The following is a 16,233-nucleotide window of genomic DNA, read 5'->3' as shown; positions in this document are numbered from 1 at the left end:
AGTGGGAGAGAGCGAGAGAAAGAAAGAAAGAAAGAAAAATGAAAGAAAGAAAGAAGCAAAGGACATGAGTAATACTGAGGAGAAGCAGACGTGCAGCTGAACCAATACTCCAGTCAGCGAGCAACATAAAGATGACAGAGGAGTAGAGTGGCCTGTTGTGGAGGTGGCTGAAGAGGCTCTGGTGATGCGCTGGCAGGCAGGGAGGCAGGCAGGGAGGCAGACAGGCAAGGAGACAGACAGGCAGGGAGACAGGCAGAGAGGCAGGCAGACAGGCAGGGAGGCAGGGAGGCAGACAGGCAGGGAGACAGACAGGGAGGTAGGCAGACAGGCAGGGAGGCAGGAAGGCAGACAGGCAGGGAGACAGGCATGGAGGCAGGCAGATAGGCAGGGAGACAGGCAGGGAGGTAGGCAGACAGGCAGGGAGGCAAACAGGCAGGGAGACAGGCAGGGAGACAGGCAGGGAGGTAGGCAGACAGGCAGAGGGGCAAACAGGCAGGAAGACAGGCATGGAGGTAGGCAGATAGGCAGGGAGACAGGCAGGCAGGGAGACAGGCATGGAGGTAGACAGGCAGGGAGACAGGCATGGAGCTAAGGAAGACAGGCATGGAGCTGAGGAAGACAGGTAGGGAGCTGAGGCAGACAGGCAGGGAGACAGACAGGCAGGGAGACAGACGGAATTGGAGATGCACCCCATCTCTTATTTTCTGACCCATTTAGGGCCAATGATCTGGGTGGTTCGGCTCCTCTTTGTAGTTGCCTGGTACAGATGCCTCAGTGCTTGATTTGACTCGACAGCAATGGGCTGAGCCTGGACCAGTGCACTCTCCCTCTAACTCCCAGAGCTGCCTGCCACCACAACGTTCTGCTGCTCCATCCCATGATGTCACACAGGAGACACACTAATGCCAGTCTTACTCTCATCTACCCCAGGCTAAGAGCATCTTATTCCCTCAACGAGAGGAGGCTTCCTCCCTCTTGTTCACAACACTGACATTTCTCAAGATCAACATGATTATATCCACCCAACACCATTGTTCAGTCTGTTCACTATTCAGTCTGTTACAGACCAATTTGACTAATTCACATTAAATGCAGCACCATCAAATTCCTATCAAACTGGTGGATTTATTCCATGGGCAATACCAGTGAGATAAAAACTAAGTAATGTTCTAGGGGTTAAAAGAAAGAGAGATCAAGAGAGAGAGGAAGAGACAATAAGAGCGAGAGAGCAAGAGAGAGAGAGCGAGAGAGCAAGAGAGAGAGAGAGAGAGAGAGAGAGAGAGAGAGAGAGAGAGAGAGAGAGAGAGAGAGAGAGAGAGAGAGAGAGAGAGCGAGAGAGAGAGAGAGAGAGAAAAGAGAGAGAGCAAGGGAGGGGGGAGAGAGAGAGGGGAGAAAGAGAAAGAGAGAGAGAGAGAAAATGAGAGAGAGCGGTTTCTGTGATGACTTGGTCAGGGGACTGCTAACAGGCACTGAGGCATGATGCTGCAGTGCAGTGGTTCTCATGCTGATGGACTAGAAGATTGAGTGGATAGAATGGTTCTGAACCAGCCTGTCATGTTCCCTGTTCCCTGCTCTCCCAGACAACCTCCTTGGCATCCTCAGACAGAGGCTGTGCCACTGCCAAGGTGTGTGTGCCAGTCTCGTGTCTGCCAGCATGTCAACGGGTGTCTCAGAGCAGCACGTCACCTGAGACCACACTAAGGACCAAAGTTCCCTCCACACACCATGAGTCAGGACTCAACAGCAACAGAAGAACAAGTACCACATATAGAACTAGTACATCAATATGTATTATTATCCTGTCTCCCTGTTATGCTTTATTTATCTCCCCCTCTCTCAGCAGGACTCTAAGGACCTCTATTAGCAGGGTAGAAACACTAACAGTCTTTATGTATACATGCTTATGTATTTCAATGGAATTCTAATGTTGAATACAGAATGCTCAACCTTAGTGTTATTGTATGGGTACACCTGCAGAGACATAGGCAAAAACATACAGTATAATTAAGCAATACAGCCTGAGGGGGTGTGGTATATGGCCAATATACCACGGTTAAGGGCTGTTCTTATTCACGACGCAACGCGGAGTCCCTGGACACAGGCCATAAATTATAAACTGTTACCAACGTAATTAGAGCAGTAAAAATAAAATAAAAATCATACCGGTGGTATACATTTACATTTTAGTCATTTAGCAGATGCTCTTATCCAGAGCGACTTACAGTTAGTGAGTGCATGCATTTTTCATACTGGCCCCCCGTGGGAATCGAACCCACAACCCTGGCGTTGCAAGCGCCATGCTCTACCAACTGAGCTACAGGAGGCCTGATATACCACGGCTGTCAGCCAATCAGCATTCAGGGCTCGAACCACCCAGTTTATAAAATGCAATGCAGTATATCCAAGCATCACCTACAGGGCGCTCTGGGCTGGTGTAGTGTGAGTATATGAGAGTGTGTGAGGGAGAAAAGGAGCGTCTGGTGTGTGTGTCAGTCATTCAAATCAGATTGTTTCCGCATCATTACGGTCATAATGAGGCCTCTGCAGATGATAATCCCTTTACCGTATGAGGGACAATAGCTCCTTTAGCCTCCAATAGAAATAATCCTCATCCTGTACCTGACGTGGGATAGAGAGTAGATGATAGACAGACACATCAGCTAGTTGGACTGGATGCTCCATTTTGAGTTTGCCTGAGTTTAGACTTGCCCTCTTGTATTTCAACTACTCTTTCAAATTGCTTATGCATAAAACAATTATAGTATATTTTCACTCATGACTTGGGGATAACAAAGACATGCGATAGCTTACAAACATACACTACATATACTACCAGTAAGCCATCAGACTGCTGAACAGTTAATCAAATGGCTTTGTATGTTTTTGTTTTTTTTGTTGCCCTGACTCTCTTGCACTGGCTCTATGCACACTCACTGGACTCTACCCACACACTCACACATACTACACTGACACTCCAACACACACATACACACACTCATACACCACATACGCTCACAAACACAAAATACACACACACATGCATATTGACGCCACACACACTCACACATTGACACACTTTCACACTCTCCCCGTCTTGATTGCCTAGTCACTTTTACCGCTACCTACATGTACATACTACCTCAATTACCTCAACTACCTCGTACCCCTGCACATTGACGTGGTACTGCTACTCCTTGTATATAGCCTCGTTATTGTTATTTTATTGTGTTACTTGTTTTTTGCTAATGTTTCTTACTTTTTAACTCTGCATTGTTGGGAAAAGGCTCATAAGTAAGCATTTCATGGCAAAGTCTACACCTGTTGTATTCGGTGCATGTGACAAATAAATTTGATTTGATTTGAGTAATCTTCTAATGTGTGTACTGTTGCAGAAAGAACTGAGAAGCAACACAGGAAGAGTATATTTGTACAGCTATCCTAATATCTCAATTTCCACACTTCTTCTTCCACAATCACAAGGCAAATGTTATGATAGCAAAGGCTGTAATTCCACCTCAGCATATACAGTTGAAGTCGGAAGTTTACATGCACCTTAGCCAAATATATTTAAACTCAGTTTTCCACAATTCTTGACATCTAATCCTAGTAAAAATTCCCTGTCTTAGGTTAGTTAGGATCACCACTTTATTTTAAGCATGTGAAATGTCAGAATAATAGTAGAGAGAATTATTTATTTCAGCTTTTATTTCTTTCATCACATTCCCAGTGGGTCAGAAGTTTACATACACTCAATTAGTATTTGGTAGCATTGCCTTTAAATTGTTTAACTTGGGTCAAACGTTTCGGGTAGCCTTCCACAAGCTTCCCACAATAAGTTGGGTGAATTTTGGCCCATTCCTCCTGACAGAGCTGGTGTAACTGAGTCAGGTTTGTAGGCCTCCTTGCTCGCACACGCTTTTTCAGTTTACATTTACATTTTAGTCATTTAGCAGATGCTCTTATCCAGAGCGACTTACAGTTAGTGAATACATATTTTTATATATATTTTTTTATACTGGCCCCCCGTGGGAATCAAACCCACAACCCTGGCGTTGCAAACACCATGCTCTATCAACTGCGCTACATCCCTGCCGGCCATTCCCTCCCCTACCCTGGACGACGCTGGGCCAATTGTGCGCCGCCCATGAGTCTCCCGGTCGCGGCCGGCTGCGACAGAGCCTGGATTCGAACCAGGATCTCTAGTGGCACAGTTAGCACTGCGATGCAGTGCCTTAGACCACTGCGCCACTCAGTTCTGCACACACATTTTCTATAGGATTGAGGTCAGGGCTTTGTGATGGCCACTCCAATACCTTGACTTTGTTGTCCTTATGCCATTTTGCCACAACTTTGGAAGTATGCTTGGAGTCATTGTCCATTTGGAAGACCCATTTGCGACCAAGCTTTAACTTCCTGACTGATGTCTTGAGATGTTGCTTCAATATATCCACATAATTTTCCTTCCTCATGATGCCATCTATTTTGTGAAGTGCACCAGTCCCTCCTGCAGCAAAGCACCCCCACAGCATGATGCTGCCACCCCCATGCTTCACGGTTGGGATGGTGTTCTTCGGCTTGCAAGCTCCCCCTTTTTCCTCCAAACATAACGATGGTCATTATGGCCAAACAGTTCTATTTTTGTTTAATCAGACCAGAGGACATTTCTCCAAAAAGTACGATCTTTGTCCCCATGTGCAGTTGAAAACCGTAGTCAGTTTTTTTTATGGCGGTTTTGGAATAGTGGCTTCTTCCTTGCTGAGCGGCCTTTCAGGTTATGTCGATATAGGACCCGTTTTACTGTGGATATAGTTACTTTTGTACCTGTTTCCTCCAGCATCTTCACAAGGTCCTTTGCTGTTGTTATGGGATTGATTTGCACTTATCACACCAAAGTACGTTCATCTCTAGGAGACAGAACGCGTCTCCTTCCTGAGCGGTATGATGGCTGTGTGGTCCCATGGTGTTTATACTTGCGTACTATTGTTTGTACAGATGAACGTGGTACCTTCAGGTATTTGGAAATTGCTCCCAAGGATGAACCAAACTTGTGGAGGTCTACAATAATTTTTTCAAATCTGTCTGTAAACAATTGTTGGAAAAATTACTTGTGAACAAAGTAGATGTCCTAACCGACTTGCCAAACCTATAGTTTGTTAACAAGACATTTGTGGAGTGGTTGAAAAACGAGTTTTAATGACTCCAACCTAAGTGTATGTAAACTTTCGACTTCAACTGTACAAGCGGCTTAACCCATTGGCCCATGTTTTGCCAGGGTTTAAGGTTTGTTTCAGTAATACCAGATTTGTTGCCCGTAGCAGAAAACAGCAGGTTTGTCTTTGAAAATGATTTATGTAATAACAATTTTTTAAAAATCTTACTAGTCAATGGTTTCATTACGGATCGGTTAACAGTTGACAATAATCACAGTAATGTAAACTCTGATGATTGGCAAAGAGATTCAACCAAATCGCGATCATACATTTTATTTCAGGCCATACTCCTCCTGTCCTTAGTTTAAACCAGGTAAAGTCAATAACAACTCGCTGTGTAGAAACCTGGGCAGGACCAACAGCCATGTGCTGTACTGCACTGCCTTATACCTGCTATGATTATTTACCACAGTCAGTATAGGAGAGGCAGGCAGCTCATGGCCATCAACTACACTTATGGTGTTTATCTGCCTTGAGGAGTCTTTACAGACATGCTGCTAATGAAGAGAGAGAGGCACAGACTCTTTCAGGCATCAGCGCTCTACTCTCTCCTCAGTTTAGACTTTCAAGTGGGCACTTATAACCTGAAGGCAAACAGCCATGAAAAACACAATCAAATACATTTAAGAATAATCTTAGGGGGGTGACATTGTGAATATGGTTCTGCAGTAATACTAATAAAAACAGGGGGAAATAACGATCCAGAGGCTTTGAACACTCCCTACTACAAAAACAGGGTTATGGAAACTTTCCTGACTTCTTGGCAGACAGAGGCCTCTGATTGCTTTTTCAACCGCTATCTTAATTCTCTTCTCTAACGTGTACGAAATGTACTGCTTCATTTAATCTTTGACACAAAAGAGCAGTCGGCTGCACCTGTCTTTTTTTCTCTCTCTCTCCTTTTACACAGCACCTCTATCCTCTCTCTCTCTTTTACACAGCATCTCTATCCTCTCTTTCCTTTTACACAGCATCTCTATCTTCTCTCTCTCTTTTACACAGCATCTCTATCCTCTCTCTCCTTTTACACAGCATCTCTATCCTCTCTCTCTTTTACACAGCATCTCTATCCTCTCTCTCCTTTTACACAGCATCTCTATCCTCTCTCTCCTTTTACACAGCATCTCTAACCTCTCTCTCCTTTTACACAGCACCTCTATCCTCTCTCTCTCTTTTACACAGCATCTCTATCCTCTCTCTCCTTTTACACAGCATCTCTATCCTCTCTCTCCTTTTACACAGCATCTCTATCCTCTCTCTCCTTTTACACAGCATCTCTATCCTCTCTCTCTTTTACACAGCATCTATCATCTCTCTCCTTTTACACAGCATCTCTATACTCTCTCTCCTTTTACACAGCATCTCTATCCTCTCTCTCCTTTTACACAGCATCTCTGTCCTCTCTCTCCTTTTACACAGCATCTCTATCCTCACTCTTCAGGTGAGTTTGGGATTTAAAGATGGATTAGGGAAAACAGCGCCACTGTCCGCCCCAGCACCTTTATTATTGTTTTTGTTTTGTGGACGAAACAGAGGTGAGGTGCGTCGAGCAGTGTGGTAAATCAAATTGCAGTACATATTCTGCTGTTCTATCGGGCATGCAATGATGTCAGAGGGAAAAAAACAGTGTTCGTTGTTTGCAGTAACTTCTTTGTTGTTGTAATATCCCAAATGGATGTGGCAGTTTCCCCATGAAGGATTCCAGCTTTAAAGTTTTAAAGCCAATAAGACATGTAAAGTATAAAATTGTGTGTGTGTGTGTGTGTGTGTGTGTGTGTGTGTGTGTGTGTGTGTGTGTGTGTGTGTGTGTGTGTGTGTGCGTCTCTGACACCTTACCTTCGCAGTGCTTGCCATCCCCCTTGTAGCCTGACTTGCAGATACATTTGTATGACTTGAGCGTATTCTGGCAGATGGCATCGATGCTGCAGTTGTCAATTTGCTCTGCACACTCGTCCACATCTGACAGAGAGGGAGAGATGGAGGGAACAGTGACGTCTAAGGACAATAACAACTAACAATGTTTAATTTCCCCAAGTGGCTAATGTAGTGTACATTAGGGGAGGAGGGTCAATCATCAATCTGACAAGGTATTCACCATATAGGATGTTTACTGTGGATATACAACCCCTGTAAAGTACCTTGTCAGACAGACAGACCACCATGAGAATAGAAGCAGTCACACTTGATAAAGACAAAACAACTCAGCTCAATAAACCCCGCTACACTGTGGTATGTTTGACAGCTTAATAGTTCTCGGAAACCCTTGTACAAATAAACAGTTAATTCATGCGTTTTTGAAGAACCGATTGCTTCATAACAATAAACAAGCAGTTGACTAATTACTATAACGTGTAAATAAACAGTCTATCATTGATTGACCTGTGATGAACCTCTGTTTGACTGGCTGCTGGCTTGGATAACCTGTACCTCTGATACACGGGTCAAGAAATTGAGTAAAAAGTCAATGTTTTCATTGGGATGGTAGGATAGATAGCCCTCTGCCATGGTCATGGACCAGAGTTAGGTTAGAGTGAAGGATGAAGTCCAGAAAAGTATAATCAGGGATGTGATCAGGAAATCGTATAAACTCAGGAAAAATAGGATATTAGTTTGAGATCAATTTCAATACTTTATGAATAAAGGATAATGTAAAAATCCCAATCTTTTATAAAATATTATCATAAAAGTGAAATTATGGGCTTGATTAAAACAGGGAACTGCGGAGTGAAGTGGGGGCAGAGTGGGTTCTATGGCCCCCTCCTCTCTAATCCCACCTGATCCCGGTTAACCAGCCCAGGTGTTTGGGATTACCCCTGCTCGCAGGGGGGAAAAGCTTAACAAGGTTTACACAGCTTCCAATATCGACCCTTATCACAAGTCCTCTCTCTGCAGGGTCACGGAGGACTGATCCCAGGAGTACACTGCCTGCAATCTGAGACCTGTTAGTTTAGCATCTACCCTGGGAGCCATAGGCCATCACTTCCATGGGCCTGACCACAGAAGACAATGACATTAAAAACCCATGCTGTTCTTTGGAGAGGTCAGGTCTCAATAATCCTTGGAGAAGCTTTTATTTTTTCCTGTCCAAGGGAAGTCTGTAAGGCCAACTACACACACGTTTGACCTTTTGAGGTTAAATTAGAAAATAATGTTTTAATCTGGCTCTATTCAATCTGTATCGCAGAAGTTCAGCGTTACAGTGAGATTGAAATTTAAAAGCTCCCGCGTCAGTGGAGAATGCATTCATGGTAGACGCTGCATATGTCGGCTCAATCGGAAATTACCTTTACATTTTTATTGCGCAATCTGTAAATCTGTCCCCATCCCAAGCCATGTTGACTACAGGAGTTTAGTAGAATACTTTTCTCAGTCACACAAGCATTTGCAATACCACAAGTCCCAAAGGCTCAAAGTAATTTATTTATCCATATTGATTTATATGAAGTGGTAACAATGGGAATCCTCAGGGATAGAAACACAAGCTAGATATTTTCTCCTCACTGATTATCCTGAAGGATGAATAGGACAACGTTCCTTTGATAGTCGAGTAAAAACATATTCATCTTTTAGTCAGGTCTCCAAGATGACGTAGTAGTACGGTCGTGTATTCTGTTGTGTCCTCATGTAAATAGCCTGTTTTTTTTTTTTTTCGTATATATTTCTCTCTCTAACTTTCCATCCTTTAACTAAATATACTTTCCTGCAACCCGCCTCACCCAATGTGGAACGGATTCTATTATTTCTTTATTTTTATCAAGAACCTACGGCTGAAACTAGCCAGCTAACTAGCTACTTGCTATTTGCCACCGTTAGCGGTCTTCACCACTGTCCGTGGCCTGCACTACCTACCAGCCAGCTCTAGCCTGGACAATTGTCGGCCAGTCTGCACAGCGTGCTATCGACCCAGAGCATATCGGATTTTCTGCCGGAATCACTGAATCACTGGACCTTAACACCGGACCATCGCAACTAGCTAGCTGCAACCGAATGGCTGTTGTTGGCTAATCACCACTGTCCCGACGTATCAGTTAGCCTTGAGCCAGCCTCGAGACAGGCCCATCTCCCGGCTATCTACCTCTCTGTCAACCGGACGGGACCTCCTAGTGTCGACACAGAGCCCCGCCAATCCATCACGACTGGTCTGCCAACGTAATCGTCTGATGTGGTTTCAACAGGCTTCCCGTTGCGACGACCACGAAGATCCATCTGCTAGCCCCGGCCCGCTAGCACACGCAATCAACTGCCGTGCCTTCTGCTCGCCTGTGCTGTAGCAGCCTACGAACTGCTCCCGGACTTACTTAGTGCTGTTCACTGGACCTTATGATCACTCAGCTACACAGCTAATGCCTGCTGGACTGTTCCTTTACACGGTACCCCATCCTGTTTATCCATTTAGCCTCAGCCCAAACTTTCGTCGCCATTACCAGTTGTTGTCTCAGCCCTCTCAAATAATACCTGTGATTGCGTTATGCCTCTCTCCCATGTCAATATGCCTAGCCTATTGCTGTTTGGGTTAGTTCTTATTATACAATTTCACTGTAGAGCCACAAGTTCTGCTCAACCAGCCTCAGAGAGCTCCTTTGTCCCACCCCCCATACACGCAGAGTCCGGCTCAATCGGTACCTCCAGTGATGCTATCTCTTTCATAGTTACCCAATGCTTAGGTGTACCTCCACTGTACTCATATCCTTCCATATCCTTGTCTGTACATAATGCCCTGAATCTTTTCTACAACGCCCGGAAATCTGCCCCTTTTATTCTCTGTACCCAACGCACTAGAAGACCAGTTCTTAAAGCCTTTAGCCGTATCCTTATTCTATTCCTCCTCTGTTCCTCTGGCGAGGTTAACCCAGGCCCTGTAGCCCCCAGTATCACTCCTACCCCCCAGGCGCTATCATTTGTTGACTTCTGTAACCGTAAAAGCCTTGGTTTCTTGCATACCTCCCGAGTGGTGCAGTGATCTAAGGCACTGGGGCGGCGCACAATTGGCCCAGCGTTGTCCAGGGTAGGGTAGGGAATGGCCGGCAGGGATGTAGCTCAGTTGGTAGAGCATGGCGTTTGCAACGCCAGGTTTGTGGGTTCGATTCCCATGGGGGGCCAGTATAAAAAATGATGTATGCACTCACTAACTGTAAGTCGCTCTGGATAAGAGCGTCTGCTAAATGACTAAAATGTAAAATGTTAACATTAGAAGCCTCCTCCCCAAGATTGAGTTATTCACTGCGTTAGCACACTCTGCCAACCCTGATGTTCTAGCAGTGTCTGAACCTTGGCTTAGGAAGGTCACCAAAAATTCCAACATTTCCATTCCGAACTACAACATTTTCCATCTAGATAGAACTGCCAAAGGGGGCGGAGTTGCAATCTACAGTTTGAGCTTCTACTTCTAAAAATCCACCTTTCCAGAAATAAGTCTCTCACTGTTGCCACTTGCTACAGAACCCCCTCAGCCCCCAGTTGTGCCCTGGACACCATATGTGAATTGCTTGCCCCCCATCTCTCCTCAGAGATCGTACTGCTTGGTGACCTAAACTGGGATATGCTTAACACCCCGGCCGTCCTACAATCTAAACTAGATGCCCTTAATCTCACACAAATTATCAAGGAACCTACCAGGTACAACCCTAAATCCGTAAACATGGGCACCCTCATAGATATTATACTGACTAATTTACCCTTTAAATACACCTCCGCTGTCTTCAACCAGGATTTCAGCGATCACTGCCTCATTGCCTGCGTCCGTAATGGGTCCGCGGTCAAACGACCACCCCTCATCACTGTCAAATGCTCCCTAAAACACTTCAGTGAGCAGGCCTTTCTAATTGACCTGGCCCGGGTATCCTGGATGGATATTGACCTCATTCCGTCAGTAGAGGATGCCTGGATGTTCTTCAAAAGTGCTTTCCTCTCCATCTTAAATAAGCATGCCCCATTCAAAAAATTCAGAACTAAGAACAGATATAGCCCCTGGTTCACCCCAGACATGACTGCCCTTGACCAGCACAAAAACATCCTGTGGCGTACTGCATTAGCATCGAACAGCCCCCGCGATATGCAACTTTTCAGGGAAGTCAGGAACCAATATACACAATCAGTTAGGAAAGCAAAGGCTAGCTTTTTCAAACAGAAATGTATATCCTGTAGCACTAACTCCAAAAAGTTTTGGGACTCTGTAAAGTCCATGGAGAATAAGAGCACCTCCTCCCAGCTACCCACTGCACTGAGGCTAGGAAACACTGTCACCACCGATAAATCTACGATAATCGAGAATTCCCTTGGCCATGCTTTCCACCTGGCTACCCCAGCCACCAGCTCTGCACCCTCCGCTGCAACTTGCCCATGCCCCCCCACCCAAATTCAGATAGCTGATGTCCTGAAAGAGCTGCTAAATCTGGACCCCTACAAATCAGATGGGCTAGACAATCTGGACCCTTTCTTTCTAAAAAATTAGCCGCCGAAATTGTCGCAACCCCTATTACTAGCCTGTTCAACCTCTCTTTCGTATCGTCTGAGATCCCCAGAGATTGGAAAGCTGCCCCGGTCATCCCCCTCTTCAAAGGGGGTGACACTCTAGATCCAAACTGTTACAGACCTATATCCATCCTCCCTGCCTTTCGAAAGTATTTGAAAGCCAAGTTAACAAGCAGATCACCGACCATTTCGAATCCCACCGTACCTTCTCCGCTATGCAATCTGGTTTCCGAGCTGGTCATGGGTACACCTCAGCCACGCTCAAGGTCCTAAATGATATAATAACCGCGATTGATAAAAGACAGTACTGTGCAGCCGTCTTCATCGACCTGGCCAAGGCTTTTGACTCTGTCAATCACCGCATTCTTATTGGCAGACTAAATAACCTTGGTTTCTCAAATGACTGCCTCGCCTGGTTCACCAACTACTTCTCAGATAGAGTTCAATGTGTCAAATCGGAGGACCTGTTGTCTGGACCTCTGGCAGTCTCTATGGAGGTGCCACAGGGTTCAATTCTCGGGCCAACTCTATTCTCTGTGTATATCAATGATGTCGCTCTTGCTGCTGGTGACTCTCAGATCCACCTTTACGCAGACGACACCATTTTGTATACATCTGTCCCTTCATTGGACACTGTGTTAACAAACCTCCAAACAAGCTTCAGTGCCATACAACACTCCTTCCGTGGCCTCCAACTGCTCTTAAACGCTAGTAAAACTAAATGCATGCTCTTCAATCGAACGCTGTTTGCACCCGCCCGACTAGAATCACTACTCTCGGCGGGTCTGACTTAGAATATGTGGACAACTACAAATACCTAGGTGTCTGGTTAGACTGTAAACTCTCCTTCCAGACTCACATTAAGCATTTCCAATCCAAAGTTAAATCTAGAATCGGCTTCCTATTTCGCAACAAAGCCTCCTTCACTCATGCTGCTAAACATGCCCTCGTAAAACGGACTATCCTACCGATCCTTGACTTCGGCGATGTCATTTACAAAATAGCTTCCAACACTCTACTCAGCAAATTGGATGTAGTCTATCACAGTGCCATCCGTTTGGTCACCAAAACCCCATATACTACCCACCATTGTGACCTGTACGCTCTCGTTGGCTGGCTCTCACTACATGTTCGTCGCCAAATCCAATGGCTCCAGGTCATCTATAAATCACTTCTAGGCAAATCCCCGCCTTATCTTAGATCATTGGTCACCATAGCAACACCCACCCGTAGTATGCGTTCCAGCAGGTATATCTCACTGGTCATCCCCAAAGCCAACACCTCCTTTGGCCGCCATTTCTTCCAGTTGTCTGCTGCAAATGACTGGAACAAACTGCAAAAATCTCTGAAGCTGGAGACTCTTATCTCCCTCACTAACTTTAAGCATCAGTTGTCAGAGCAGCTTACCGATCACTGCACCTGTACACAGCCCATCTGTAATTAGCCCACCCAACTACCTCATCCCCATATTGTTATTTACATTGTTATTTATTTTGCTCATTTGCACCCCAGTATCTCTATTTGCGCATCATCTTCTGCACATCTATCACTCCAGTGTTAATACTAAATTGTAATTATTTTGCACTATGGCCTATTTATTGCCTTACCGCCATAACTTACTACATTTGCACACACTATATATAGATTTTCTATTGTGTTATTGACTGTACGTTTTGTTTATTCCATATTTAACTCTGTGTTGTTGTTGTGTTTTTCGCACTGCTTTGCTTTATCTTGGCCAGGTCGCAGTTGTAAATGAGAACTTGTTCTCAACTGGCTTACCTGGTTAAATAAAGGTGAAATAAAAGAAAAAAGAAAAATTAAGGATTCTAAGGCTCTATGGTGATTAATATTCATTAAAAACTAAAACTAAAGAATCTCACATTTCCACTTTAGCCTACATTAATGCTCCTATCCGGGACATGAACTCCAGATCATTTACAATTAACTGTCTGGAGAAGGTGCACTTGGTTTTACTGCTAAATATTGCCTTTCACTGAAACATTGTTCTAAAAAATGCAATACAATACTTTACACAACAAGATAACCTGTGGTAATATGCTTTGAATAATCAACCATTTATTTTATGTTCAACCATTTATGAATATGTTTTTGAGTATATCTGAAGTGATTCAGACATAATACTATTAGAGAGGACACAGAGTGTAGCATCAAGATGTCTCACTGTATTGAATGTATCATGCTTGATTTGCATCTCTGAGCTGTTGACAGTATAACATATTTCCTCAACAAATCTCACTGTTGGTAACAGACGTACTAAATCAATAAAACAATTTGTCAAAAAAACCTTCAAATAGACTTTAAAAACGACAGTGCAGTTTAATTATGATCTCTATGACCTGCAAATTATTGAATTGGGTTCCTAGAAAAAGAAAAGTTATTTTCTCACCTTCTCATGTTTCTTTGACTTTATAAACCATAATAATGGTTGTATTATATTATCAAAATCACATTCTAGAACACAACTTCACTGAGCAGTGGCACTGTTCTCAACTTTCTATTTGCTCTTGTATCTCCAATCTAACTGCCAGTGCCATCATAGATCAACCTCCTCAACCGTACCTGTAACAGCAGACCCAACCATCACGAGCAAGCAGTTCACTCACAACGCACAAGAGTATGTAAGGAACTAACTTTTAAGCCAAGCCTACACAAACTAATCTTTTGACAACATCGGCTGAAGCCAAGCTCAACATTTCAACAAGCACTGCCATACTTTATACAGCCTTGTATATTTCCCCAGATCTGGACAACAACATTCACTAACACTGAACCTCTCTCTCCTTAGCAAAGTTCAGTGTTCGCTGTGTAAGGCCAAGGCTCTCCAACTTCAACATCTCTGCAATGCACATGATATGTTACAATTATATAGCATTATATAGGAGAGTGCTTGCAGTTTGATAAACCCCTATAACTAATTCATTTCTAACTAGCATGGGCCGAGCACAACTCTGCTAGTGCTGAGTGTTCTTGAAGACAACAGCAATTTGTGTCCCCTCATTAGCCAAACAATAGAGGGGAAAGTGGGTAATTATGCCAACACTTTATCTTTAAGAAATAATTCTGAACTTTGAGAAGAGCTTAATCAATAACTTTTCATGAGCTGTCAGCTTAGGTCAGTGAACAAAAATATAAAATTGAGTAAGTTATTTCTTTTTTTAATCTCTTGAGTACATCTCTCGTTTACAGAAACAGACATTTTTTAAACGGCTCACAAAGACGTCCAGTTAGTCACTCACTCAAACTTCAGGAGTAGTTCAATAAAGTGGCACTTTGAACAAAATAGAACCTTGGCCATGTAAAAAGAACATGTCAGATGCTGGGTTGGTGGTTTAAATAAAAAGGCACCTAACTGGGGAATTGGGTGCATTCCCTCCGACACATGCACAACAAATGCTGAAAATATGCTGGATCTGTTACAAATCGAAAAAAGGCCTTTGCCGTGAAAATAAACATGTCAGAATCAATAGGTCCTACGGTACAGTCCCGAGGACATTCCTCGGAACACTTCAGAAACAAAGTTGCCGAATGTGTTCAGTAACGCTGCCCTCCTAATTGACTCATGCAACATATGAAAAGCTTTGCTTTTTCAGGCTGTCCGTGTATGTGGCTTTTTTTCTTTGGCACTGATGTATCAAAGTTGTTGGGAACAAGTTTAAGCAGCAGAGATTGAATTCAGTGATTTGAGACAGGGATGAATAAACAAAGTCAAAACAACAAAACTAAAGAACGGAAAAAAATGTTTGGGGGAAATGCTCAGACGTTTACCCAATTTCCTTTGGGGAATGAATGTGTGTCAATATTTTATTGTTGCTGTAGGTCTGTGCATGTAGACATGAAGTTTCGAGTTTAGGAGCCCAGAATTACATACTGTATGTACGTTAGTTAACCTTTCTGCTCAACGCTTTGGTTGAACCCACGGTTGGATGTCCTAGGAAGAAGTAGGCCAGTACACTTTGTCTGAGTGGTAGCCCTATAATGAGGTACATCATTCAGTCTCTTCCCTTCATAACTGGGCCAGGATAGTTGGCTGCTCTTAATACCACATTAAGTGAAAAAGAGAGCATTTCATGCACTAAGCCCTGGTTTATCAAACCCAAATCGAAAAGTGCCGCTGTGTCTCCAGGGTTTTGCTATCGTCAGCCTGTAAGACACTGTGACTGCGCAAGCTCTAGTCTTGTCTAATGTTCCGGAGGGGAGATAGCTAATTTATATAATCATGTTGATTAGTGCTTTGGTTTAACAAAGACCTGCAGACAAATGTGGTTCCATCCTCAGCATTATAGTACTCAGATATAAGTCAAGGATTTTTTTCTGATATTGAAAGAAGAACAACCGTACAACTCTCTGAGTCCACTGCTGTGCAGCCATGTTCCAATGCACCCCCCACATGCGAGCCAGAGAGAGCTGTTGGCCATGGAGGTGAGACATTGACAGACCCTGCAGAAAAACAGCATAGACCAGCATAAATTTCAAGTTGGTCCATACTGGTCTATGCTGGTCAGTGCTGGTCGGATGTTGGTCAAGCTGG

At 44.0% G+C, this 16,233-nt stretch overlaps 1 protein-coding gene across 2 annotated transcripts in view; it reads right to left on the bottom strand.

The window, feature by feature from the left end:
• The window catches only part of LOC311149421 (signal peptide, CUB and EGF-like domain-containing protein 3), a 97,330-nt gene that overhangs the window by 65,748 nt on the left and 15,349 nt on the right, over positions 1–16,233 (bottom strand). For both annotated transcript variants that reach the window (XM_084186612.1, XM_084186613.1), the window contains exon 2: positions 7,047–7,169. In XM_084186612.1, the coding sequence (XP_084042738.1) occupies positions 7,047–7,169 (123 nt within the window). The remainder of the gene's footprint in view (positions 1–7,046; positions 7,170–16,233) is intronic.

This window comes from Coregonus lavaretus, assembly GCF_964263955.1.
Source record: "Coregonus lavaretus genome assembly, chromosome: 22".
Classification (NCBI taxonomy): Eukaryota; Metazoa; Chordata; class Actinopteri; order Salmoniformes; family Salmonidae; genus Coregonus; species Coregonus lavaretus.
This window is presented reverse-complemented; position numbering and strand designations above follow the sequence as displayed.